Source organism: Galendromus occidentalis, unplaced genomic scaffold, assembly GCF_000255335.2.
Source record: "Galendromus occidentalis unplaced genomic scaffold, Mocc_1.1 scf7180000077530, whole genome shotgun sequence".
NCBI lineage: Eukaryota > Metazoa > Arthropoda > Arachnida > Mesostigmata > Phytoseiidae > Galendromus > Galendromus occidentalis.
In genome coordinates, this window is record NW_003805518.1 from 2,052,273 (window position 1) to 2,075,304 (window position 23,032).

The window sequence follows — 23,032 nt, forward strand, 5'->3', positions numbered from 1 at the left end:
CTACGGTGAGGGCAAATCAAGCAAGCGGCATGTATCTTCGAAGAGCTTTCTTCGTCTGTCGGGGTCATTGACTCTCCAGTTATCCCATCCTACACCACAGTCGACAAAATATTTGCCTGTCACACCCTCTAGGTCTTTGCTTACAGCCACGTAAGTGATTGCTTGAGCTGCCTCCTCAGGACTCTGAAAATAAAATGAGCAGTCACTTCCGAGAAAGGCGGCTTCGGCTGAGGTGCATCGTACTGACGGAATCTTGGTCTAGACGTCGTACGGGGAGACTCTGGGCGAGGAGAGTCAGCGAGGGAGATTCAGGTTAAAGTGCTCCGCACCTTCGCATAGACCAGAAACTACGAAGCGCCTCGAGCGACGTCATTGAGATTTTTTTCAAATGATTTTTCGGTGTTAATCCTCCTTATCGAGAATCCAATGTTTTCTTGACATGGGGGTGATCGGACTTAGATCCCGAAAGCGATTTGCCCTTGTTGCTTGGTTAATATGGAGGAAGCGGACCCTGCGTCCAAGGTGTGTGAGATTGCCAAGGCTTCTGGATGACTCACCTTCCCGAAAAGATGATATACGAAATGAAAGAATAAGGCCATCGATGTGGTTCCTTGGAGAGTGATTTTCGTCTTCGTCGCTCCGGGATGCACGGTATTAACATGGATGTTCTCAGCTATGAGGGAAGAATTAGCAATCATCAGCTGCTTTGTCATTGCGAAACGAGCAGCTTCTCTGAGATAGGTAGCGGATCACTTACGCTGGAAGAGTTTCGCGAGCTCTTTCGTCACCATGTTGAGGGCGAACTTGGAGTTCGAATACATCTGTAGAGGGCTTTCAAACCACGAATGTTCCCTGGTTGCATCTTCCGAGATGCATCCCAAGAATCCGACGTGATGTAAGTTCGAGGAAACATTTACAACTCGTGCAGAGGGACTCTTCCGGAGGATTTCTAGAATAAAAATTACATCCCTTGATGGAGCGCGTCGAAAGCCCTCGCTGATAAAGAAGAGAGCTGCCAGGATAAACGTTTGGCAGATTATCTCGAAAAATTCGAGGATGATGTGTTTCCCCCTTGTGGTCTCGGAATCAGGCATATCGTTCTGGATCAAGCTTTCAGTAATGAGAGTAATGAGCAATGACGATAGGCCTCAGGAATTGACTTCCTCAAAAGGCCCGATTCTCATGATAGAAGACCTCGCTGCCAAGCAGCTCAGTGTTTCCAGAGAAAATAAGAATTTGAAACTAAGAAAGCATCGGCTTAGAACTGTTCATCGTCTCCAAGTGATTTCCGACTGCAGTCCGGGATCGGTTCATAGATTATCCGCTTTCCGAATTCGCAGACGTCAAGCGGATGAGAGACGATTCATGGAGGCGCTCCTCATGCTCTCGCGAAATCCGGAGTTACAGGACAGCTCATTGTTTGGAACGTGTCTTGCTCCTCGTAAGCTCCGAGACAGCATGAACGAGGCCCTCCATTTGCCTCGTTCTTCGTGAGCGAAATCCCCGGGATGTTATCCTATGGATAGGCGATGATATCGTGTAAACTCCCCACTGCCCCTTATCACTCACCGAATAGAAGTAAGGTGAGATAAACCACGCTGAGATAATTTGTTTGATAAGTTGCTTCGAAGCCGTCCTCGGTAAATATATTTGTGCGTGCGGCTGCAATTTAGGTCAATCGGTCAGAAAAGGGAATGATCGTCAAACTTCCAATGATTCCCACACTTTATGAGTCGAAGGTCACCAAGGCCAAGTTTTTTCGCGAATGGGACTTCGGTGCGGCTCCGCAGTTCGGATAGTTCTGCAAGGTTGGATACCTTGTCGGACTATCTTGTAACTTCAAATAATCGTGATTCCTTCGAGGTGAAGCTTGAAAGCCGCCAAAATTTTCAGCAAACTTCTGAACAGCTTAAATGTATGAAGTGCTTTCTTGCGGGACGCGTAATTTTTGTTGCAGGACCTTGGAAACCGATACCGTGAAGCTCGACCAATCCGCCATGAAATCACCGGGTACATATTTCTTATAAGGTTCATGCTGACTCACGAATGACGGCCGCGTTGTTGATGAGAATGTCGAGGCGAGGCTCCTTTTCTATCAAATGTCGAGCTGCTCTCCTGACGCTAGTCAGGGAGCACAGGTCCATCCGGAGGAGTTTGCAGTCTCCCCCTAGATCCTGCGCGACTTCCTGGCCACGTTTGAGATCACGGCAAGCTATCCAGAGTCGACAGCCCCGACGGATGAGATCTCGAGCAACTTCAACTCCGATTCCTGAATTTACAGAGCGCCGAGATAATTTGAAAATGCGTGATATCTATTGCCGCAGTCGTAGCCCGGGCGCAGAACATCCCCAGAACACAACCGAGCTCCCATGTTTCGTTCCTCCCAAAAGTTGGGCGCCACGGACAAGAACTGTCGGCTCTATGCTCGGCAGGGAGCACATTGAGCTCGTCGGAGTTCGACGCCTATCTCAGTTTTCTTCTATCGATATTCTCGTGAAGACCGCTCGAGATGATTGAACGACTCGAGGAATTTGGCGACCGACTAACCTTGTGTGGCTCCAGTGATCAACACCACTTTTCCATCGAGGCGCTCCTTTCCTGTGAATTTGCCCCTGCTCTTCTCGAGGTAAATTTTCAGAACTATGCCGTACACAACACTGCCCCAGAGAAGCACGTACAGAATGCTCAATCCCAACATAGTAGCTGAGCCTCACTCGAGACGGAATCCTCAGTCAAGTTTTCCGTCGCTTCTCGCTACAGAGCTCCTCTTCACTGAACTCAACCCAACCCAACCAGGGATTCACTGGCACCATGCGAAAAGCACCTCGATGTTTCCCTCATTGGCGATCAGAAGCGATATGCAAAAATCTCAGGAGAGAGGCAACGCACAGGGGATTTTCCTCCCGAGAACTTCTGAGACGTCCGGTATTAGCACATAGCGAAATGGATTCTGTCGCACGCACTATCCAAACGTCTCATTTGTGGCCCAAGAAAGCGAGCCGAAGCCCTGTCGGGGTTCAAGGCGGGGGAGAGAGTTTTTCTGGAGTCGCGGCTTTCTGCCCCACGGTTACGGCACCACTACAAACGGATGAAGGCCATGTCTTCTCATTCGGTAGAGTCGAGCTGGGATGATTGAATGCGGAGTGATGGATACGATAGTAAGCGGATGTTTCTGCGGTCCCCTTCTGTCAGAGCCGCTGCCACGAATTATTTTGCAAATCAGACCTCGGATCCGGTCGCGCGTCACTTGACAATTTTCTGAGGTATCGGACCCAGCCCACGGACCCGAGTGTATCGCTTGAGCTAATATCCGAAGAGTTCTAATAACTGCTTACACTGAGCTCGGATTCAGAGGTTACTCCCGGTATGAGATTTCCGCGTCAAGCTGTCTCCAGAGCTGCATGGAGGAGCTAGGCCGCGGTCACGCTACTCCCTACGAGCGAGGGTAGCTGGTCATAGCGGACTGCAGGTTCGCTCCTGGGAGACAGAATTACGAGAAATGCGAACATCTGACGTATCGCAGACGGAATGCGAAATGCGAATGGCTCATGACTCATGATGAAATGGATGATATGCATACGTAGAATGCACGTAGGAGCGAAATGGGCACGCGAAACCCCTATACGGTGATTCCAAAGGACCCTAATGGGTGGCTTCGACTGGTAAGTTTCCGGGCCGAAATATGAGTTCGTAGTCTGTTCAGGCAACTACGCGAATCTGTAAACGGGGGGGAGGAAGACTACAAGGATGTAGGATGCCGTCCAATTCATCTCCCTCGAGCGCTTAGACGCGAATCAATTATCGTTTGATTTGATCGGAGATTCCGGTAATTCGTTCCCTCGTACCTCGTCTCAGAGTCGAAATCAGTGAGAGAGTTAACGCGCTTTACATGGAGGAAATCCCCTCTTGCGGCGATTTTTCCTATTCAGCGCCCATAAACATGAACCCGCGTGCGCTAGACACTTGCGTTGATCTTCCCCCTTCCGGGAGTCTTGAAAATTGTATAATTCGCAAGGCCGATCGGACAACCGGCTGCTCGGCAATCGAAGTACCCACTACGAGTCCACATGCGCAGACTACACGAGTAAGCCGGATCAGGCGAATCACACCGAATTTTCGGTCCTCGCCGCCTCTCCTCCTCGACCCTTAGAAAGTCAACGGAGTTCACCGTCGTCTAATCCAGAGGCGAAGCATACGTATGAATCTCTTGAGAAAAGAGCAAGATGGCTTTCCAAGGCTTCCCCCGTCGCTCTCGCCACTTCGGCGGAGTCACATGAGCTCCTCTTAGAATTTCGCGGATATACAGCGCATTCCCGTGCGCATGGACTCTCACCGTTCAACAGACGATTCGCGCTCACACTGACATCAAGACTCAGTCTCGCTCAGCTCGCGAAAAGCCTCAGTGACAGCCATTCCTCGCATACTGTGTTCTGGCCAATTCCTAAGTCCTACTGCAATCCTTCTCGCATCGACGGGAATTACGGCTAAACGACCGCGCTACTGTCGACATTTCCGCTCGTTGTGTCATTATTTATTCAATATATTCCTTCATTACCATGTGGATCATCTATGTTCTGCTCGTACTGCTGGCATCTTTGTGGCTGTATGCTAGGCTCACTTGCGGACGATGTGTTTGTCCTAGAGACCGAGTCTCGGGAAAGACTGTCGTGATCACTGGCGGGAACGCAGGTGAGTGGCGCTCTCTGTAATTAGCAGCTGCGGTGCATCCTACTCTCGATAGGAGGGTTCTGTCTGAGGATCATGCATCGATCGCGTCGGCATGATTCTGAGCTTCAATCCCTGAATTCATCGTATCCTGTGTGCTAAGGTATCGGGCGGTGTGTCTCGACCGAGCTCGTTCGAGGGGGCGCGAACCTCATCATAGGCTGCCGGAATACTGCCAAAGCTGAGAGTCTGAAGCTTGAGTGCGCTGAGAAAGGTTTCAAAGGTGAGATGTTCCGGGTTTTCCGAGGATTTTATTCTTCTAAGAACCGAAGCCCCCTGCGCTCACTCATCGGGCTTTGCCATGATCAGAATATGATGAGTGGCGATGCACTAAGGATGCGATGGACATTATTCCCCACTCCTCCCAACAGGTAAGATACAGGTTCTGCATCTTGACCTACAATCATTCGCAAGCGTCAGGAAGTTCGCTCAGGAAGTTATCGGCATCTCCCCGTCCATCGATGTTCTGATCAACAACGCTGCCCTCGGTGGTAAGTACGAGGAATCGGCTCCTCGATGGGTACTCGAAATTCCACTCTCTCAAATTACGCGTTTCCGCTCAGAAGACCCGCGAATTATTTATCCACCACTTCCTCGAAGACAGGGGCCGCAAGCCTGGGAAAATTTGAGATTAGAAACATATTTTCGTGCTTATGGATGGGAGAGAGATACCCAGCTGAATATTCATCTTTCGGATGAATTCCGACTCCATTCCTACAAATTCATGCTCCCTTCTCGCTAAACCATATCCCACCTCGCGAATGCTCAAGGAGTCTATGATTCATCTGGACCCGGATTATTATTGGCCGAATGCGTCCTTCGAAGAATGAATGTTTCTCGCTGGCGGCTGTCGGTGCGAAAAATACCGCCTCGATTCCCTAGTGCTGTTTTCCTCTGCGTCCATCGTGATCCATGATAGAGACGGATTGCGCCGTGCGAGGTTGAGATGTGAGACGTCCATCGTCGTCAGTGAACGGCGATTCCTCTCCGTATCCCGGTCTGGTTCCAATTAGAGTCTTGTCTGTCACTATTTGATAAGAAATTTGGCGCCGCAGTCGAGGAAAAAAACTTCTGAGAAATTTATGCTGGGGGCATGTTTGGAGAAAAGCTGCCAGAGCTAACGCGGCCAGGTGCCCCCTACGCAAACATCTGGCTGGACTTTAATCTCGGAATTCTGTTTTAAACTTTCCCAGTACCGGAGGAAATTGTAAAATCTGAGGACAACTTTGAAGTCACCTTCCAGACAAATTACCTCTCGCCCGTTCTACTGACTCATCTCCTATTACGTGAGTATTTTTTCTCAGGCGATTGTCATATGAGTGCCAAAGCCACCAATTAAAATGTGGTGCTAAAAGCCAGTCGGGATAATCAAGGCATGTCTCTGCTTGCTCTGTCCTGTTGATGTTTTTTCTGGAGAAGGGTGGAAAACGGCTGGATAACTACGTAATAAAGGAATTTCCGCAGCGATTATCAAACGAGACGGGGGACGCATCGTGAATGTTTCTTCAATTCAGCATTTGATGGGCTCCGAAGTCCGCCTAGCGAAAAACAAGACTTGTCCCAGACGGATAATGTGTTTTGGGAGTTTTGTTTACGGCGACACCAAGCTGGCAATGAATTACTGGACGCGAACTCTGGCGCAACGCTTAGCTGGAACAGGTAAATCCCCAGAAACTATAATCGCTGTTTCCTCTGGGGTGATAAAAGTTCCACGACTGGCGACTTATCGGTCTCTCGAATGGGAAACTCCACGACAAACCTAGTCGAAACTCCGAGCCGGAGATGAGGCTCATGACAATGGATTTTTTCAAGGTATCACTGTCAACTGCTGCCATCCCGGATTCGTTCTCACTGACATATTCTCGCACTCATACGGAAACATCGCGCACTTCTCGCTGAGACTTCTGGCTAACATTTATGCCAAGGTGGGTGAGCGATGAAAAATTCTCCCGCGTCCTGAGAAACACTCAGAAGCTTCGTGTGTCGAATATTGCTTTGCATCAATGGCTCCTTATCCCACAGACTCCGGAGGAAGGAGCTCAGACCATTGTTCACCTCGTTCTGTCCAGAAACGCATCGATAATATCCGGTAAGTAGAAGTCTTCGACCATAAACCTGAGTTTTCTCAATAGGACTACAGACCCGTCAAATTCTGATCACGATTTGAGCTTGGCGATAGGAGGACGCTGTCCTTAACTCGGACAGGAATCTGCGCTCATGATCCCCATGATGTACCTCGAATCTTCTTCCAGGCAAATACTGGTCCGATTGTGCCGAAGTACGTTTCCCAAGACGGCCCTTGAAGAAGTCTACGGCCGCGATTCTGTGGAGAAATACCATGGAACAATGCGGTATCGAGGAAGACGACAGACAGAGAGAGGAGATGTCAGGTTCCCGATGATGTGTGCGCCTTCCGAATATTCTCCAACGCGATCTGGCTCTCGACTTGTAGACTGAACCTTTAGACGGATTTCAATTCGTTTTCGCTCCTTCGACTTCATGCATGTTTCTATCGCGGGGAGGTGGTCGGCGGTTCTCCAGTAGGAAAGCGAGCTAAAGAGCCGAGCTGGTCAAGACGATCGAAGATTCCGCGATGCTGAGGGGCAGTGGCCCCCGCCGCTGCGCATGCACCTCGAAAGTACCTAAATCTTTATCGGAATGCTGCGTATTCTTCTGCTCCCCTTCGCCATAACAGAGACAGCCGGAGTCGGAACAGCTCCGATTGAGAAAGTCTTGTCTGTCCCATGGACATGTATCGTCCTTTGAAGTTGCTGTCGATCATAAGTCCGTCCAAGGTTCTCCTTTTATTACGTTATATGTATGTACGTCCTAATCACAATGTTCGGAACGATCCATTCTACATACAATAGAGCTTCTCTTGTACATTATTTGCTCACAGTTCTGCATGAGGAAATGCTGTTTCTCTCGACCGAATTGTGGAAGAGCGAGGTCTTCATTCATAAAGCCTCCGGTGAGTCAACATACCGCTCGGCCAGATGATGTCGTAGGTTTTCTCCGCTTGTCCGGACTACTGGACTACTCGGCTAAGAGCCGGGACTTCTGGTCCGAGAGGCCATCTAATTACCAAGCCGGATATCAAAATCCCCGTCAGACCAGTCTGCTCCCGTCCCGTTCCCAACTGTAGTGTCTGCCGCCGAGGAGATAGCGCTCTTCTTCTGGCAAGAAGACGCAGACGCCCCCGGAAATGGCTTCGGAGGATCTCTCTCTAGACTCGCTAGACCCTTTTGCTTCCACGGATTTAGAGCACTCAGAGATTTTGGAAAGTATTTATTAAACTCTTAATGATTATTCTATTCTACTCCAGAATATTCTTCGCCTCAGTCATAGATAACGCCGCGATTCTCCCTCCATACCTTTCTTCTCCATCATTAGCAACCTGATCCGCTTGCTCAGTTCGGCCGTTGCCCCATAATCGGCGAGAAATCGAATATTAATACTAAACTCGATTGGAACAATATCTGAGGGCGCTCCCACATCCGAACGAAAGCACGGTGACCGCGCCGAAATCGAATATGAGCTCACTGTGATTCTGCTTCTGTGAGGATGACTTGTCTCAAATCGAAGATTCTGAAAAAATCGCCGACACGCCCGAACTGCGCAAATCGGTATCCTAAGTCTTGAGATGCGGGATTTTTTTCATCAGGGGAAACAAGTTTTATTAACGATTCTCGTTGTAGTAGTTATAACTCACGTTATAACCTCCACCTGCTTTGGGGTTCTTCCGCTCTCGATCAAGTCAAGGTGAATTGCAGAGTACCTACGAGGGGTATTTTAGTCATGGAGAGTTACGTCAATATTGTGTTCACTTTCAATAATCATAGTTTCCCACGTTGTCAACGTCTCTTCCCGTCTTCAGCAATGGTCATTTGGTCTCGGATCTATTAAGTGGTTCTACAAAGTAACTCTCTCTGCGGCTCACTTCCTTACTTTCTCCAGTTAAAGAGTATGTACCCATTTCACCAGCATTGTCAACAAATGATTGTTGAGTTGGGATTCGACACTTCCTGACCGAGCACCTCTTAAATTCACTTAAATCAGAATTCTGAACAGATTTCCTCCGTGAATGACGGAGTCCTCCGACGTTCAACCGTGACTATCTTAAGATTGATTCAGGTCAAAATCAAGGGGAGACGATTCGTTCGTGTGTGATCTTACGCGAAGTGAAGATGCTTGCCGAGTTGTCACAGGTAACAGTGGGTTGGTTATCAGGTTCAAGTTTGAGGTCAAGGCCAAGGTCGTAGGAGGTCGTAACAATAAACTCACAAGGGTTCAAATGACATCAGTGGATCGCATAGAGACCGAGTTTGTTTGTGAAAGTCTGAATGTGAGTCGAGATTCAAACCTCTCTTCTCGTACTCGGGACAGGGTATTCTGAGACCCACATCCTGGCAACAAGCGAAGGGAGCTCACTGAACTAGAACATCAGAGATTAGGCTGGAAGTCTTCCTGGTCTTCGAAACAATCACGGCCTCGATCCTGAAGCTGTATTATATACCGGAGGAATCCTGCTCAAATTTCTCATCAATCGCGCAATGCCAAAGACGCGCAATTCCAGATTGATATCGGACAGAAACTCAAGAAGAAGCATGACGCAGCGAACTCGCTGTTAGAGAGTCTAATCGGTTCTCGTCTAGTTTTCAATTTGCCAGGACGTGGGTCGGTTCGAAGTATTCGCAGTGTGGGCTTCCGTAGGTTGGGATAGGGCTAGGCATCAGGTTGTCAGATATTGTATTCTTGTTGTTCTCTGTCAGAGATCGCTGTCTGTTTCGGTGATTTACTTGTTCATTCTTTCGTCGTGTCCAACTTCAGGGTCAATGATTATAAATGTTTAGGTCTCACCACTTCATATTGCTTTTCATGGGGCGGTAAAAGAGGAGGGCATAATAACCCCGAGTGGAAAAAAATCGCTTGAGGAGGAGCTCTTGTTTCGGAGAGACGAGGCGTCCACTCAAACGCTTTGCAACGGAGGTTTCGCTTTTGTGATCGGAAATCCTATGAGTATTGTCAACATGAATCAGCGGATTCACTTCAGAATGTTTGATACCCATTTTTCGTTGCATTGCCTCTGCATTCCGGATTCTATACAGCATTATCTACAACAATGGCGAGAAGGTAACAGCGTCTTTCGCAACAATGACTGATTCAGAAACGTATAAATCAAAGTCTACAAGATTCAGTAACAACTAACAACCGAATATTCCGAAGAGCCTCTTGGAAGGAAAAAACAGTTCTCCTCGCGGTTCTAGCGGTGTGGTTTCCAGAACAACGATATTGATGACGTTGTACCTCATTTGAATGTCAACTCTTTTTCGAACGATCCGACGCCACGAATGGTTCCCTTGCATAATTTGCATATATTCCAACGGCCTTCCATCGCAGACGAGAAGTCGCCGTCGCTATTGAGGTATTTGCACTCATCTCCCTGGATTCGATGGGAATCTCCCATCGCTTCTTTGTAGGTAAGTTTTCGTGAAAACCGGAGCCGGTTGGGTCGAACTAGTGGAACCCCGTTTTCTCTGAAGATGCATAAAGTTCATAGATGGTTCGAAATTGAACCTCGGGGAATATTCAGAAGAAGTCTGATTCGATTATCATTATTACCGCGAGAGGTTTCATTAGTTCTACCTGACCTCTTAGTTGGCGATAGCCCATCAACAGTAAAACGAATCCCTAGGGATCTCACTGGCGCGCATGGGACACAATTCGAGGGGTTTGATGATCAGATCCGGAGCATTTTGTTCGGAACATGAGAAGTCATTGGTTGGTGTCAATAACTAGGAACTTGAGAGGCTCTACTTGATAGATTCGTATCGCTCCCGCGATCGACGCGTACGTATCGCCGCGGGCGTAGTCACACAACGACGCCCACAGCAGCTGCACGTGAACTGCGTCAGTCCGCAGTCTCCGCCTTAGGAACAAGATGGAAAGCTTCCGGAACGCGAATGACCGATGCACATTGTGGGTAGGATCAGATATATCCCATGTCCTATTGGTGTTGATGTCATTAGAAGATTCCTAGTAACAAAGAGGTGATATTGGACAAATCAAGTCCTCTGCGTGTGGAATTTCTGGTTCTTAAATCTTTATCTAGTAGATCAAACATGCCTGACGTGACTAGCAGATACAGTATGCGGCGATTTCCGACTATTTACTAAAATAATATTATCGGACCGCAGGAACAGCTAGTCTATCCAGTCTGACTGCCCTATTAGGAGGAGTTCCCTAGAATTGTTGGAAGCTCGACACTCTTCTATCGTGCTTCTAGGTCAGTTCGAATGAGTTCCGAGTTTTCGTAACGAAGCGTTGTCTCTCTTCAAAGATTCTGTTCGTTTGTAGCTTTTCGAGTTTCTGAGTTGAGTTCAACGCTTCACTTTTTTCTACCGCCAGCCGAGGATCCGTCTTTAGACTTCGAAACGGCGGCAGTCGTCTTCGGATCACTGCTTTCTGTCGAACCCTTAGCTTGGGCACCTCTGATTGTTGCTTTGCTTGAGTTCGGCTGCTCTTTCTTGTTGTCTCTCGCAGCATTGGTCGCCGTCGGGTCTGATACGACAACCACTGCGGGAGTACAAGGAGTGGCTTTTTCGGCTGCCTTGCTCGATTTCGAAGTATCTTTCTTCTCCTTCGTAATGACTGTAGACGTTGGCTTCTTTTCGGGACTCGGAATCGGCCCAAGATGAGACCCCGGCGCTGCCGGAACCGCCGAGCCTTGGCTTTTGCTCCTCGGATGTACACTGCTTGAAGCTGCTCCGATTGTCGACGGAGCCGTTTGCGTAGCCGGAGTGGCAGGCGTTACGGATAAGGTAAGCCCTGTCGGGGACACAGGTGGACAGGGCGAGTTGAAGGGTGCCATGCTCGACACTATGGATGCTCGGTGGAGAGATGTCATTGTCTGCGATGGACTCAAAATTCCCGGTTTCCCGGGATCGGGAGACGGAGCTAATATCTCCATCCGAGGGAAGCAGCATTCCGAACGCGGCCGGGGTAATCCGCCGTAGCGGCTGCCCGTCTTGAGGAAGCCTTCGGGCCTATCATCATCGAAGTCCTCCTTGTTGATGACCGCATTATCATGCGATAGTAGCACCTCCACGGTACTCATGTCGACCTACGGGAAGGAGGAACGTCGTTAGAGGAGATTTGGTACTCGAGAGGCTCGGCTTTGGACAAGGCATCACACCACTCCAGACCGCACAAACGCCGTAGGTCTAAATGTCTACTTTGCCGACCGAGGAACTTCGAAGCATTTTTCTGGGCCTCATTCTTCTGAAAACAGCGGCCCACGAGTCTTTATTCCTATCGAGAGACAGTAGCTAAAGAGGTCTCTGCATTCTATCTAATCCTGAGAGAGATGGTAGCCTTAGTGTCTTCCTAGCGATCGCCAATCCGAGTGCAAGAGCCGATCCCTACAACCGTCTAAGTGGCCGTAGCGAGTGTACGATGCGTTCCCACACGAACAAACTACCAGCGCCACGCCAGCACTAGACTATGGACGGGGCATTAGGGAAACCTGATGACGTTCTTTGCTCTTCGCTGACCGGCCCTAAATTCGTCTCGAGACGAGACGCTCTGGAGCCAGGCAACGACCTACCGGAAAGATGATCGCAAAAAGGCTAAGCTCCCAAGAAGCAGTCTCCCGCCAAAATATCCGCCGAATATCCCCGGAAACAATACGTCGACGTCCCTCGTTCGGAGACAGCGTTCTCCGTCTCCCCTATGAGTTGCCAAAAGGACTGTGATTTTCCGAGTGCGCGTTCAATCTGAAGTGAGCGGCAAGGTAGAATCACCTGGCGTTTTGACCGATCCACAAGGACCGCTGTGCTCGCACGTGATTCAGATTCAAAAGGAAACAGTTCCGTGATATCGATCAAAGAAACTCGAGAGAAAGACGAGGGGGAAAGTAGTAGTAGTAGTGGTAGTCGGGTTAGAAAAGTAGCGAGGGCAGAGAGACAGTAGTTGGATTTGTGTTCATGGACGGCGCAAGAAGATGGGTCGTGTTGTCGCCTCAATACTAATCAGACAGGAAACATGCCATGGACCAGGCGGCAGACACAGCGAGGTGCGCTGATTCGGAGGAGGATGATAGTTGTAGTAGTTTTCGTAGAAGGAGGCAGAGGCGAGCGATTGAACTGACCGTTACCAGTAGTTACAGGAGTAGGATGACATGGCAAAGAACAACCATAGGAGGTAGGAGGTAGAGGACTCGAGTAGGCAAGGTAGTAATTGGACACGACTCGACGCGAAATGCCGCGACTTGAACAGACACGCCATAGATGAGCCGTTTTAAGCCTCCTGTTGTTGCAGAAGATACATAGCAGCCCAGTCAGTTTGTCTCTGCATATCTGTGGGCAAGACTTCAAACAATTGTAGTCGACTGGAATTCGATTTCCGCTCTTTCAGATCAAGCGCCTCCTTTCGATCAACCAGTCAGTCATCGCCATAATGAGTGGAGTCATCATCATCACCATAATGATCGTCGTCGTAGTAGCCAAGCTTTGTGGACGTCATAATGACATTCCTCGCCGCACCGGGCAGGATCACATCTTGCAGCGACGGAGACATCCTGCCCACTCGTGCGAGGTGCGGAATGCGACGCTAGAAAAGGTTAGAACGTTTCAAGCTCGTCATGAACGATGGCCACAATCGATCGGACCTATCGATTCCTCTCAGAGTGCCGAGGGTCGTTCGTTAGACCCATCGCGCTCCGCATTAGGCTCTCAATCTTGAAGCGAATGCTCCTGATTTTACGGTCTTCCTCATGAAGGAAACGCCGTTTTTTTCCGCGGGGGAAATTCTCTCATATCGCAACCCTACTCATTAGCTATGGGTAGGCCGTAGGCCTGCGCCTGAAGAGCCCGTGTCTTCGCGTCAGACTCAAAGTAATTCCTAGTTCTGAGCAAGAGCGGGAATCAAAGGGGATCCGTCGCTGGACAGAGGTGCTCGCATCCCGTTGCGAAAATTGAGATTCGATAGAGATAGTCGCTCACAACAGTTTCCGATTGGCTACATGAATTCAGGATTCGAACTCCGATTCTGTCCCCCGGGACATGACGAAGAGGAGTCCGAACGGGGTCCTCGGCTCAGAGGCGTCCGTTGTGATGATTCGAATTAGGCTAGGCAGGCTGCTCTTGAGCTACCCGGCGGTGCTAGACAACCGACTGATTAGTCTATCATATATGCGCTAATCCATGTGAAACCTGTCCGAAACGCTGCGCAGTGCACCTGTCGTTCCGAGCAGGCATTCTATCCTATCCAGCTTAGGGATCTCAACGGGGTATAATGGACTAAACTCATCCGGTCTATCGTGGATTCTAGAGCTCTGTAAATAGTTTACCTTGAGCAAATCTCCGTCGGAGTGTTGACTGACGACGATACTGGGGTCGATGCCAATTTTATTTAGGCGTTCGGCAGCGATGGACTCCATAGTCCGCCTTACAAGCGGGTATTGGTCCAGCACCGTGTTGAAATGTTCCACAGACAAAGAGAACAAATTGCAATAAGTCTCCGCCCGAACGGAGGCCACTCTTCGCGCGTTGGTCAAGAGACAGATTTCGCCAAAGTATGAACCGTCACTTAAGCTGGTCGCCACTTCACCGCTCGCCGTTACGATATCCACGATGCCCTCCTGGATAAAGTACATCTTTGTACCGATAGTTCCCTCTGCAAGAGGAAAGGTTGGAACGAAAAGTTAGTTCGGCTCCAATGATATCGGGGCGGGAGGTTGTCCGCGGACATCAAGTTCATGCTGATGACGTATTTTGGATTGAGAGACTCTTGATTTTCTTCCTCCTTCATCTCATAAGGAGGTTTCGACATTGAGCATTAAATCGAAATTCCCGTGCGTGTCGTTGCGAAGGACGGGCCTTGTTTGCTCGGAACGTGAAATGCGTGGGGATCTGGCCGTCTTCCGACACGCTAGGAAATACTCCCTCATCATGGTTCGAAATATGAGAGAGACTCGGAGTCTCAGCTGACGGATGATTCCGTCCCTCACTTGAATCAATTGCTTGCGGATTCCGCTTACCTTTGATGATAAGGTCTCCGGGTTGGTACACTTCATACTTGAGTTTCGTCACCACGTCAGAGACGAAGTCGGGATCAGCATTCGCGAAAAACGGCACAGACGCGACCAGAGAGCGACAATTATAGTTTACTACATCCTCGTGCAGTCGCTCGGAGAGTTCGTTGAGAATATCGTCTTCATTGAAAAATTTGCCCTGATATCGGTGCTCGAAATAATCCGCTATTCGTTGACGAAGGTCCCTTGGAAGTTTTCTGATGACGACGAGTTGGAGATGGAAAGGATAAAGGAGAAACGTCACAAACAGGCACCGTTGGGCCTGATAGGCTAGCCAATTAGATCACTGAAGTAGGTGGCTCATCCGTTGCAGTCTCTCGCGTCTCCCGCATCTTCCCACGGGATGAGAGTATGAGTAATAGGCTGGGGCCTATTTCATCATCCGAAGGTTCACGACAAACCTAAACTAGACTGGTTCAGCGGATAAATTAGACCGCCGATACTCAGGCCTGGAGAGCGGCGAAGGATGCGGCCGCTATCCGAGTGTGCCATTGTGACATGGGTTCGGAAGATGCGGTTCCATGTGTCAGCCCGAAGATCTTTTCAGCCCGATATGACATGATTGTTCTCACCACAAAGAGCGTGGTGCTTAGCTCCGTCACCCATAACTATCAGTCGCGCTGTTCTGTTCGGGCTCTCAGCGAACTCCCGATGCTCGGCTTTTCCTTATCGAAGTCTTGACCTTCATCTCAAAAACTCACCTATAAGCCATGTATTCTTCAACCTGTTTCAGTTTCTCTCTATAATGTCGCCTAGAGGAGTCAAGCGACTGGATGAGGTTCGTCGTATGACCGAGAAACAGAGCGTAGCAAGTGGCGCCAGAAATCATTGAGAGCAAGGTGAGCCACATGTCGGTCACAGATTGGGGCGGAAAGCGTCCGTACCCTGCAGAGGAAGATTCCAATGTTGATGACCCTTTCAATAGCTCCGGTTGGCCGAAACTTTCCCTCAGCCGTCCGCTTGGATAGCCGAAGATTTTCGGAGTTCCGTGACAGGAAGTCATTCCGTGAATATCAGGAAACATGCGGCAGAGGAATCTCATCTCCCCGACACGTCACCCTGACGGGGAAACTCTAAAAACCCGAACTCGATCCCGTAAACCGACGGGGTCAGGTCGAATTTGTCGAAATCAGTATGGCTCTTTAGAGAAGAGGAGAGAAAGAAAGAGTTTCGGCCGAAGACCTGGTGAGCTCGATTTCTTTGAGGAACATGGAGTCTCCCCCCTATCCCCACAGTGCGTAGAACGTCGTTTGTTTATGCATAAGTGTATGCTCGAAGCGTTCGACGAGCCTCTCGCATATCACGTATCGGAGGCCTGCCTCCCATTTCCCTCATCGTTTTTTTCAAGCGAACTCCGTCTCGGGATCCACTTTCCGCGCAAACTGAAAGAGCGGCCTCCGGCATCGGCGCGATGTTGCATGCAGAAGTTAGGGACGCTATCAATCGAAACAGACTGACGATTCCCACTACCCGTCGCGTCGGTGCAATCACTGCGGATCTGATTCCTTGAAGCCCTGGCTCACTAGTCGAGCTCAGGCAGAATGTACATACAGGGGAAGAGAGGACGCGGAAAGGGAGCGTCTACGATGCCGCCGGCAACTAGGCTTCGAGCCTTGTAGGACCTACTGCCTATGCGTTTTCATGAGATGATTGCGCAGAATAATGAAATGGATCCAATCCGACATTGTCCAGCGCCTTACTGAACTTCGACAAGTTGCTTCGTCGGATTCATCAGCATCGGTGGGGGAATCACACCAGAAGTTTCTAGAAGCATAGATTGAATCTGAGCACCTCCATCGGTTCAAAGGTCTATCCCGGACCCGGGAGATCCACGACCAGGGCATTGCGTCTTCAAGCCGAGAGTGGCATTTTGCAGCCGAAAGCGAGGTTCCTGACGACATCTATGCTTGGCTGTCGCAATCCGCCCGCGAGTGGCTTCTTTGTACGTACTTGAGCGGCGAGAGATTCTCCGGCGTCGATCAGCCTCAGCGACTTCCGGGAAGGAACGAATAACTCAAAGATTCTCATTCTGGTCGAGGCGCCGCGCTCTGAGCGCCGCCGCCGTCGTGCAGGTGCAAGAAAATTCCCTCTGCGACAAGGAGTCTTCGCGAGGCCGATTCCCTCATTGCCACAGAATAACCCGAATCGCCGAGCTTCCAGGGGAGTACGAGTTCATCTCAGGACCTTCCCCTCGCGAGCTGCTAAGTCAACGAAAGCAGAATTCGAGAAGCACAATCGCGTACTCGGCCTCGACGCAAGGGAGATATTTTTCTTAGTCCGCGAGGCTGCCAGCTGCTCAGGTGGACCGACCTGCCTACACAGCTCCGGATCTGACGTTATGCATAATTGCGGGGGAATTAAAATCCAATTAAGAGCTCAAGTCTGGCGGACCGTTGCTGCGCCCCTCGAGCTTGCTCCGCGCAGGAGAATGGGAAGGAGCTGCGGTACCGCTTCGCATTCACAATCGGAAAAGTTTCCCCTCGATTCCCGCGCGGAGTCTCGTATCAGCAAGAGCGATGAAGCGAACAACGCTAATGCCAGCGTTCTAGCTTCTCTCCTGGAAACATGCTCATCCAGTGGCGCTTCTCGGTATCATCGGAGCACAGGGAATTCGAGCGGGCGTCGCACCACAAGTAAATTGTATCTTGCTCCGAATGATCCACGAGCACAGACAAAACGCGTTCGTGAGCAGCTGTCGCCTTGCCGGCGACCGACCGACCGTCGCGTCGGATCGAGATGCGTACACATTGACACGATCATCTCTCACCGACAGTTTTCTAATTATCAGCTCGTTAATCAACGAGCGGGCTGCATTCGCCGGGATTCCCCTCCGCCTCCCTGCGCTCATGGATCGGATTGGCGACTACCAAGAAGGCATTAGACACCGGAAGGGTGTCTGAGTGGTGGAACGAGGGGATCGTTGTGGGAAAAGATCAAGGGAGACAGGAAGACTCATAAAGTTTGGTCGTGGTTGTTGTTGTCGTCGTCGTCGGTGTCGTAGATGGTGATGTTGGCGTTGCGGTGAAGGTCGACAACTTCATAGCATTGCTTATCGGTCTGTAGCGACATTTGCTGCGGATGTCGTTTAGCTCTCCAGCTAGCCGGCCTCTGTTCGGTGTCCAGCAACTTGACTCGTCCAGCTGCTTGCTATCGGCACGAGGACATTTACAGCGACAAGGGGGCTAGAAGCCACGCCGCGAGATGACCGCCGTCACCTCTAGCCGTAGGAACCAACCATGGTTACGGTTGCAATAGGGGAATCGAGAACGGCGCCGCGCTGCCTCAGTCTACGCTCCATGCTCCACGGCATTCACGTCTCACACGTCAAATTGAGCCACGTCACTCGTACCACGCTCGTGCATGTATCGAATTCGACCTTCGGTCGCTTACATCACTGGGTCGTCGTGTGTCATGCAATCTGGTTAGTCTAGACTACTATTCGAAATTAGCTTCGCCGAAACAAGGGATCGCGTTCCTGAATCCGTCGGACACAACGAGGACCAGCTCGAAATACGGTTGTACGCAGTTAGAAATGATGATTCATCGATTGAAGGAACCGTGAAGCCGATCGGCTTACCAACACTCACCTATACACAGCATATGCGACATGGCCTTGAAAAGGGCCCACGAGTACTGCTCGAACCAATCCTTCTTTGTGAGGTCATTGATAGCGACCCAAGAGTTATTAGGGAACCCTTGCAGCATGGGTACGAGGAATTGTAAACAGCCGCTCCAGTGGCCGATCAGAAGCATCATACAGATGAGGTTGATGATCTTCATGAAAACTGATGCCATATTCAGGAAGTATACCTGCGCGGAAGCAAGAGATCACAATTGAGATATCGGGTCCGCGCTCAGAATTTGGCTCTACCCTGATCGATAAATACAGAATCACCCTCTGAACCTCTCGCAGCTCGCTGTGAAACACGAGTCAACGCCGAAATCGACTTCGTTTAAGAGGGTCATCGAATACATCAAGCTGCTCCTTCCAACGAATGGTCGATAGCATAAGAGATGCGCCAATGATGTCCTCATGAATATATGTATATCCAGCCCCATTCAGAGTGTGGGAGCCATAATAAGCGAATTCGGAACAGCCGATAATCCGTCCACGAGGGTGTGAAGGGCGATCAATGCTTTCGATTCGAGGGGCTCTACATGTCATCTCTCTCATAGATTTGGGGCAATCTTCGGCCGGAGAACACGGGGAACTCCCCCGCCGATCATATGAGATCTTCCATCGATATTCCACTCACCTCTTCCCACTGGTTGACATATCGGACCAATCTGGACAGGCGTAGGAGTCGTAAAAGACTCAGCATTTTCGCGAAACGGAGAATTCTCAACGCACGTCCCGCTTGAAGATACGTGTTCACATCCTGGTAGTCTTGGATGAAAATCAGGAAGATGTAGTCGAGAGGTATCGATGATACCAGATCAAGAAAGAACCACGACCGGATGTAGTGGTGCGCGATTTCTTTCGGTTCAAGAATCACCTAGAAAAGCACTGGTGGTAGAAACGGATTCCACTCGGTTCCTTTCCGCACTGTTCTCATGAGCCAGAGTGAATTGTTCAGGTAAATAAGGGTCGGAACAAGGAAGTGAGGACAGAAAGTAGTCGTGCGGCTCCCTTGAGCTCTCGGTTCTCGCCCTGGGCTCCCCTATCGAATCCCTTGCGGGGAGGCTCAACTTCCACGGCGGATTCTCTCCTTGAGATCCTCGATATGCCTTCATCGAGTATATATCAATGTCGAAAAGGAGAATGGCCGTGTTCCCCTCCAGGAACTGATGAGACTTGAATGAGCGAAACGTCCCAAGGCCGAAAAAGATCTCGGAGTCAAGGTTCTCACGAGCGGTGTGGTTTCCCCACGAGAATCGCATGCAATATCGAACGACTGGCCGAGTTCACTACGAGATGGCCCGCGAACGAATCTCTAACAATCCTGAACGAATCTCTCTTGTGAGAGGTCACTAGGAAGCCTCGGTTCACACAAATTCGACCGACATCGACAGCGATCTTGGAACGCGTTGTCCGACTTCACGGCAAACATCGGGGGCAGCCCTGCTCGAAATCGTTGACGATCAATGCAATCAACGACCGGCATGGCATTGCGAGCAGTTCAAAGTTTTGTTATCACCATCGTACACGTTATGGAAATACGTTTGAACCGCCTTCGGACATTTATGGATGATGAATTGCTGCGAGACAGGTTCCGAAATTCGGAACACGATCCAGGAATAGCCGGACGGCCTGCGCTCCGGCACGAGATCAAAATGAATTCGATGTACAATGATCTGCGTCATAGGGGTTCCCGATATCCTAAATGGAAGTCGCGCTCTGCCCTCTGACGATCAGATTTATGTTTTTGCTTTTATAGGCATCAGCTCCGATTCCGTCGAGCGTGAATTTACGACATGGAGCGAGCGAAGAGCTCCGAGGTTTTCTCAGACATGTGGTGCCGCTTGCGAGCATCCCCCAATCCCATCCATCCTGTCATCGTTCTCATTCCTCTTCTGCTTCCATGCTGCTCGAAAGGCGATAATAATTGACCAAAAATTTCGGATGACGGCGCCTCACCTGTTCTGAGTTATCTTGGTTCATTATGCCCGTGCGGAAGTTAACAACGATATCTAAGAGGAAGATTGTGTCCGATAAGCAGTTGAACGCTATCCACCGCGCAGATAGATCGTCGTTAAAGAACGAGATGGCCACGGGAAGCACTATGAGATTCGCCACGAGTAACGTCAACATGCACAAGTCCCAGTAGAATCTGAAAATAAAGGAGAAAAGAATCAGTATAACAGCGAGATACCATTACAGGCCCTCCACGAGACTAATGCCGCGCGATTCCACACGAATGAGAGCGACCATCGTTGAGGACCCTCCTGGGAGAGGTCGGGAGCGCTGACGAGGACTCCGAACGTTAGATTTTCGGGTAGCCGCATCGGGCCTTCCGAGAGAAGGTCAGGACCCTTCCCTGGAGAAAATACTTCGCGCTTCTTGTCACCCGGACACCTTCGACATGGACTCTGATTTCCTGTGACTGTTACGCAAAACGCAAAGAACGAGCGCGCCGCTCGCTCGCTGAGTCCCTGTCGACGTTGACGGTGACCTGCAGGAGCCCAAGACTCTCGAGCTGAGAACTTTTTTTCGCAGAGATCCGCGCATACCTGCATCAGAATTTAAAGTACCGTATGGGCGCCTCTCAGTCATGTTGTTCTCCCTCTTTCCCCGGTGCGCTCCGAATGCTGTTCGAGCCGCTGGGAGCTGGGGACGAACGTGCGGATAAAGCCCGACTCCGTCGGAAGTCCTTTCCCGACGCGCTACAGCGGCGAACTTAGCGGTCTCGAATTTTCCTCCCTATCGGGATCGAGACTACGCGAGGGACTCTCTGGAGGTTAGGTATTCTGACTTGATGTCAGGTTGATCCAAATCCCAAATTATATTCTGAGGATTCAAATGAGGGTCGTGGGCTCTTTCAATGCAAATTCGAATGACACTCTTCAGCTCCGCGGTATCCCGTGCTGCCCTCGCTGTGATCAGAGATTCCTATCATCATCAGATTCTTTCCGTGAGATTGCATCGGGGACGATCACAAGAGACCGTTCCGCGTGAGACATCGATTCTGCGGGCCTCCACCGATTGGGGTACGATCCACGGGACGCACGGAGCTTGTTCTCGAATCGATTGAACATTCGGCAATCTTAACTCCACCATCTATATGTGTCGGATGCGATTCGACATCGATAACGAGCGTTCGATGGCAGACGATCGAGCGAAAGAAGTTCGAACGCCTACGAGAATAAAAGTCGTGCAAGAATTTGGAATCCGTAATCGGCATCGACGGATGAGGTGGCCCAGGCTGCGCAATCTCAACTCAGCGAAGTCACGTCAAACAAACGAATTCCAACGACGCCGACGGGGGCCTCCCATCGGTCTCGGCCGCGTATAGAGCTCCCGCGCGGACCACAGAATTCGCAGGATATCCACCGAGCGCTGGCGCCTCGAGAGAACCATGCGGAGTTGGTTCGACGAGCGCTCATCGTTCCTGCTGTTCGAGAGACACTTCTCGAGAGGATGCCGAGTGCGAGGAGGATTTCGGAGGATGAGCTGGATGAAAACACGGATTGCTTATCGAGACGCGAAAGAACAGCCTGCTCCGTGAATGGATTCCCGCCTGTACGTAGGTGCCTGACTCTACTCCCGAAGGCCTGTTTCCCTGGATCGCTGCTGCGTCGCAGCTTAAGTGAGTCGTTCATTGTTATCTTCCCGCCGGGACGAGGCCTATATATTTTCCCAGCGGCTCCGTCCTCGATTCTCCTCCCTCTCCGTGGATCTTTGACGCGGCCCGGCAACAAGTGGCTGGCTTTGTTGAGAAGTGCAGCACTCGCTGTTCGGAAGGAAAAGCCTTCCCCTTATCGAGACAATTATTGGGTGAGAATCAATAGTGAGGATCCTCGTCCATGGAGAAATGCTCCTGGTTGTACTGTCATCGGTTAGAGCGAGCTAAGTCGATTCCGCTGTGAAGTATCCGGAGAAATCAGCTGATTTTCGATTCCGGGAGGCTCCGAATTAGGGGACTGAAGCCGTCAGAATCGCGGGGTGCCTGTGCGAGGAAATTCCACACGGCGATCTCACTCACAAATTTTCCTCCCGCATCATACGGAAGCTCACAAGAATCACAAGCTGTATGCAGCATTTTGGGAAAACTTGGACTATACTGGAGCCGGTGCTAACGAGTCAGTGAGAGAACTCAGGCGGGAGGGGGCGAGCCTCGAACATTGCAGAGATCGACTTATCGCTGGAATCGATCGATTCAGAGCTGCACGAAGCATAGCCGACTCCATTTTCCACCACTGGGCCGTCGAGGGATCGTGCCACGGCGCAAAGGCTCCGGCTTAGGGCACGAACAACTCGTCGTCGTTCGTCTCCTTGCGAGAACACGCTCCGGCCAGTTTTAGTTCAATTGACCTTTCTCGTTTCCGAGGCCGACTCCAGCGCGGTTTTCTGAGCTCATAAAGCTCGACGGTGCGATCCCTGTTCTTCATGGAAGAGAAAAACTTCGTACGTATCAGACGTAAGAACGAAAATTCGAGGCAAAACAGGACTCGCGTATTGAGTCTTCCGTGCATCGCTTGAGAGGAATCTAACTTCGAGTCGGGTGCCGATTCCATACTCATGCAATCGCGCAGGAGTTGAACAGGAAATTCTAT

General features: G+C 50.3%; 3 protein-coding genes across 3 annotated transcripts in view; 1 reads left to right on the forward strand and 2 right to left on the reverse strand.

The window, feature by feature from the left end:
* LOC100899382 (retinol dehydrogenase 13) lies at positions 1 to 2,698 on the reverse strand. Its single transcript, XM_018641397.1, has 6 exons — positions 2,548 to 2,698; positions 2,045 to 2,269; positions 1,570 to 1,662; positions 758 to 949; positions 558 to 673; positions 1 to 183 (listed from the first exon to the last, which is right to left on the reverse strand). Exons 1-6 carry the CDS (start codon positions 2,696 to 2,698, stop codon positions 1 to 3), a joined length of 960 nt encoding a protein of 319 aa, XP_018496913.1.
* A 1,808-nt stretch (positions 2,699 to 4,506) lies between these two features.
* Positions 4,507 to 7,126, forward strand: LOC100899522 (retinol dehydrogenase 12). Its single transcript, XM_003748428.2, has 8 exons — positions 4,507 to 4,689; positions 4,829 to 4,948; positions 5,097 to 5,216; positions 5,919 to 6,011; positions 6,190 to 6,384; positions 6,538 to 6,650; positions 6,748 to 6,814; positions 6,978 to 7,126. The coding sequence occupies exons 1-8, from the start codon at positions 4,557 to 4,559 to the stop codon at positions 7,124 to 7,126; spliced, it is 990 nt and encodes a 329-aa protein (XP_003748476.1). The 5' UTR covers positions 4,507 to 4,556.
* A 3,987-nt stretch (positions 7,127 to 11,113) lies between these two features.
* The window catches only part of Ih (hyperpolarization activated cyclic nucleotide gated potassium channel Ih), a 34,265-nt gene continuing 22,346 nt past the window's right edge, over positions 11,114 to 23,032 (reverse strand). Inside the window, exons 5-11 of the mRNA XM_003748429.1 lie at positions 20,397 to 20,589; positions 19,075 to 19,314; positions 18,406 to 18,628; positions 15,520 to 15,703; positions 14,765 to 15,015; positions 14,075 to 14,400; positions 11,114 to 11,848 (exon numbers count right to left, since the gene is read on the reverse strand). Of these exons, the coding sequence (XP_003748477.1) occupies positions 11,114 to 11,848; positions 14,075 to 14,400; positions 14,765 to 15,015; positions 15,520 to 15,703; positions 18,406 to 18,628; positions 19,075 to 19,314; positions 20,397 to 20,589 (2,152 nt within the window). The remainder of the gene's footprint in view (positions 11,849 to 14,074; positions 14,401 to 14,764; positions 15,016 to 15,519; positions 15,704 to 18,405; positions 18,629 to 19,074; positions 19,315 to 20,396; positions 20,590 to 23,032) is intronic.

Coding starts and splice junctions, on each gene's coding strand:
- LOC100899382 (XM_018641397.1), bottom strand. CDS start 2,698: ATGTTGGGATTGAGCATTCTGTACGTGCTTCTCTGGGGCAGTGTTGTG. Junction 1,663..2,044: donor CAACAACGCGGCCGTCATTC/GTGAGTCAGCAT, acceptor CCTAAATTGCAG/CCGCACGCACAAATATATTT. Junction 184..557: donor TATATCATCTTTTCGGGAAG/GTGAGTCATCCA, acceptor TTTTATTTTCAG/AGTCCTGAGGAGGCAGCTCA.
- LOC100899522 (XM_003748428.2), top strand. CDS start 4,557: ATGTGGATCATCTATGTTCTGCTCGTACTGCTGGCATCTTTGTGGCTG. Junction 4,949..5,096: donor CGCTGAGAAAGGTTTCAAAG/GTGAGATGTTCC, acceptor TCCTCCCAACAG/GTAAGATACAGGTTCTGCAT. Junction 6,385..6,537: donor GCAACGCTTAGCTGGAACAG/GTAAATCCCCAG, acceptor GATTTTTTCAAG/GTATCACTGTCAACTGCTGC.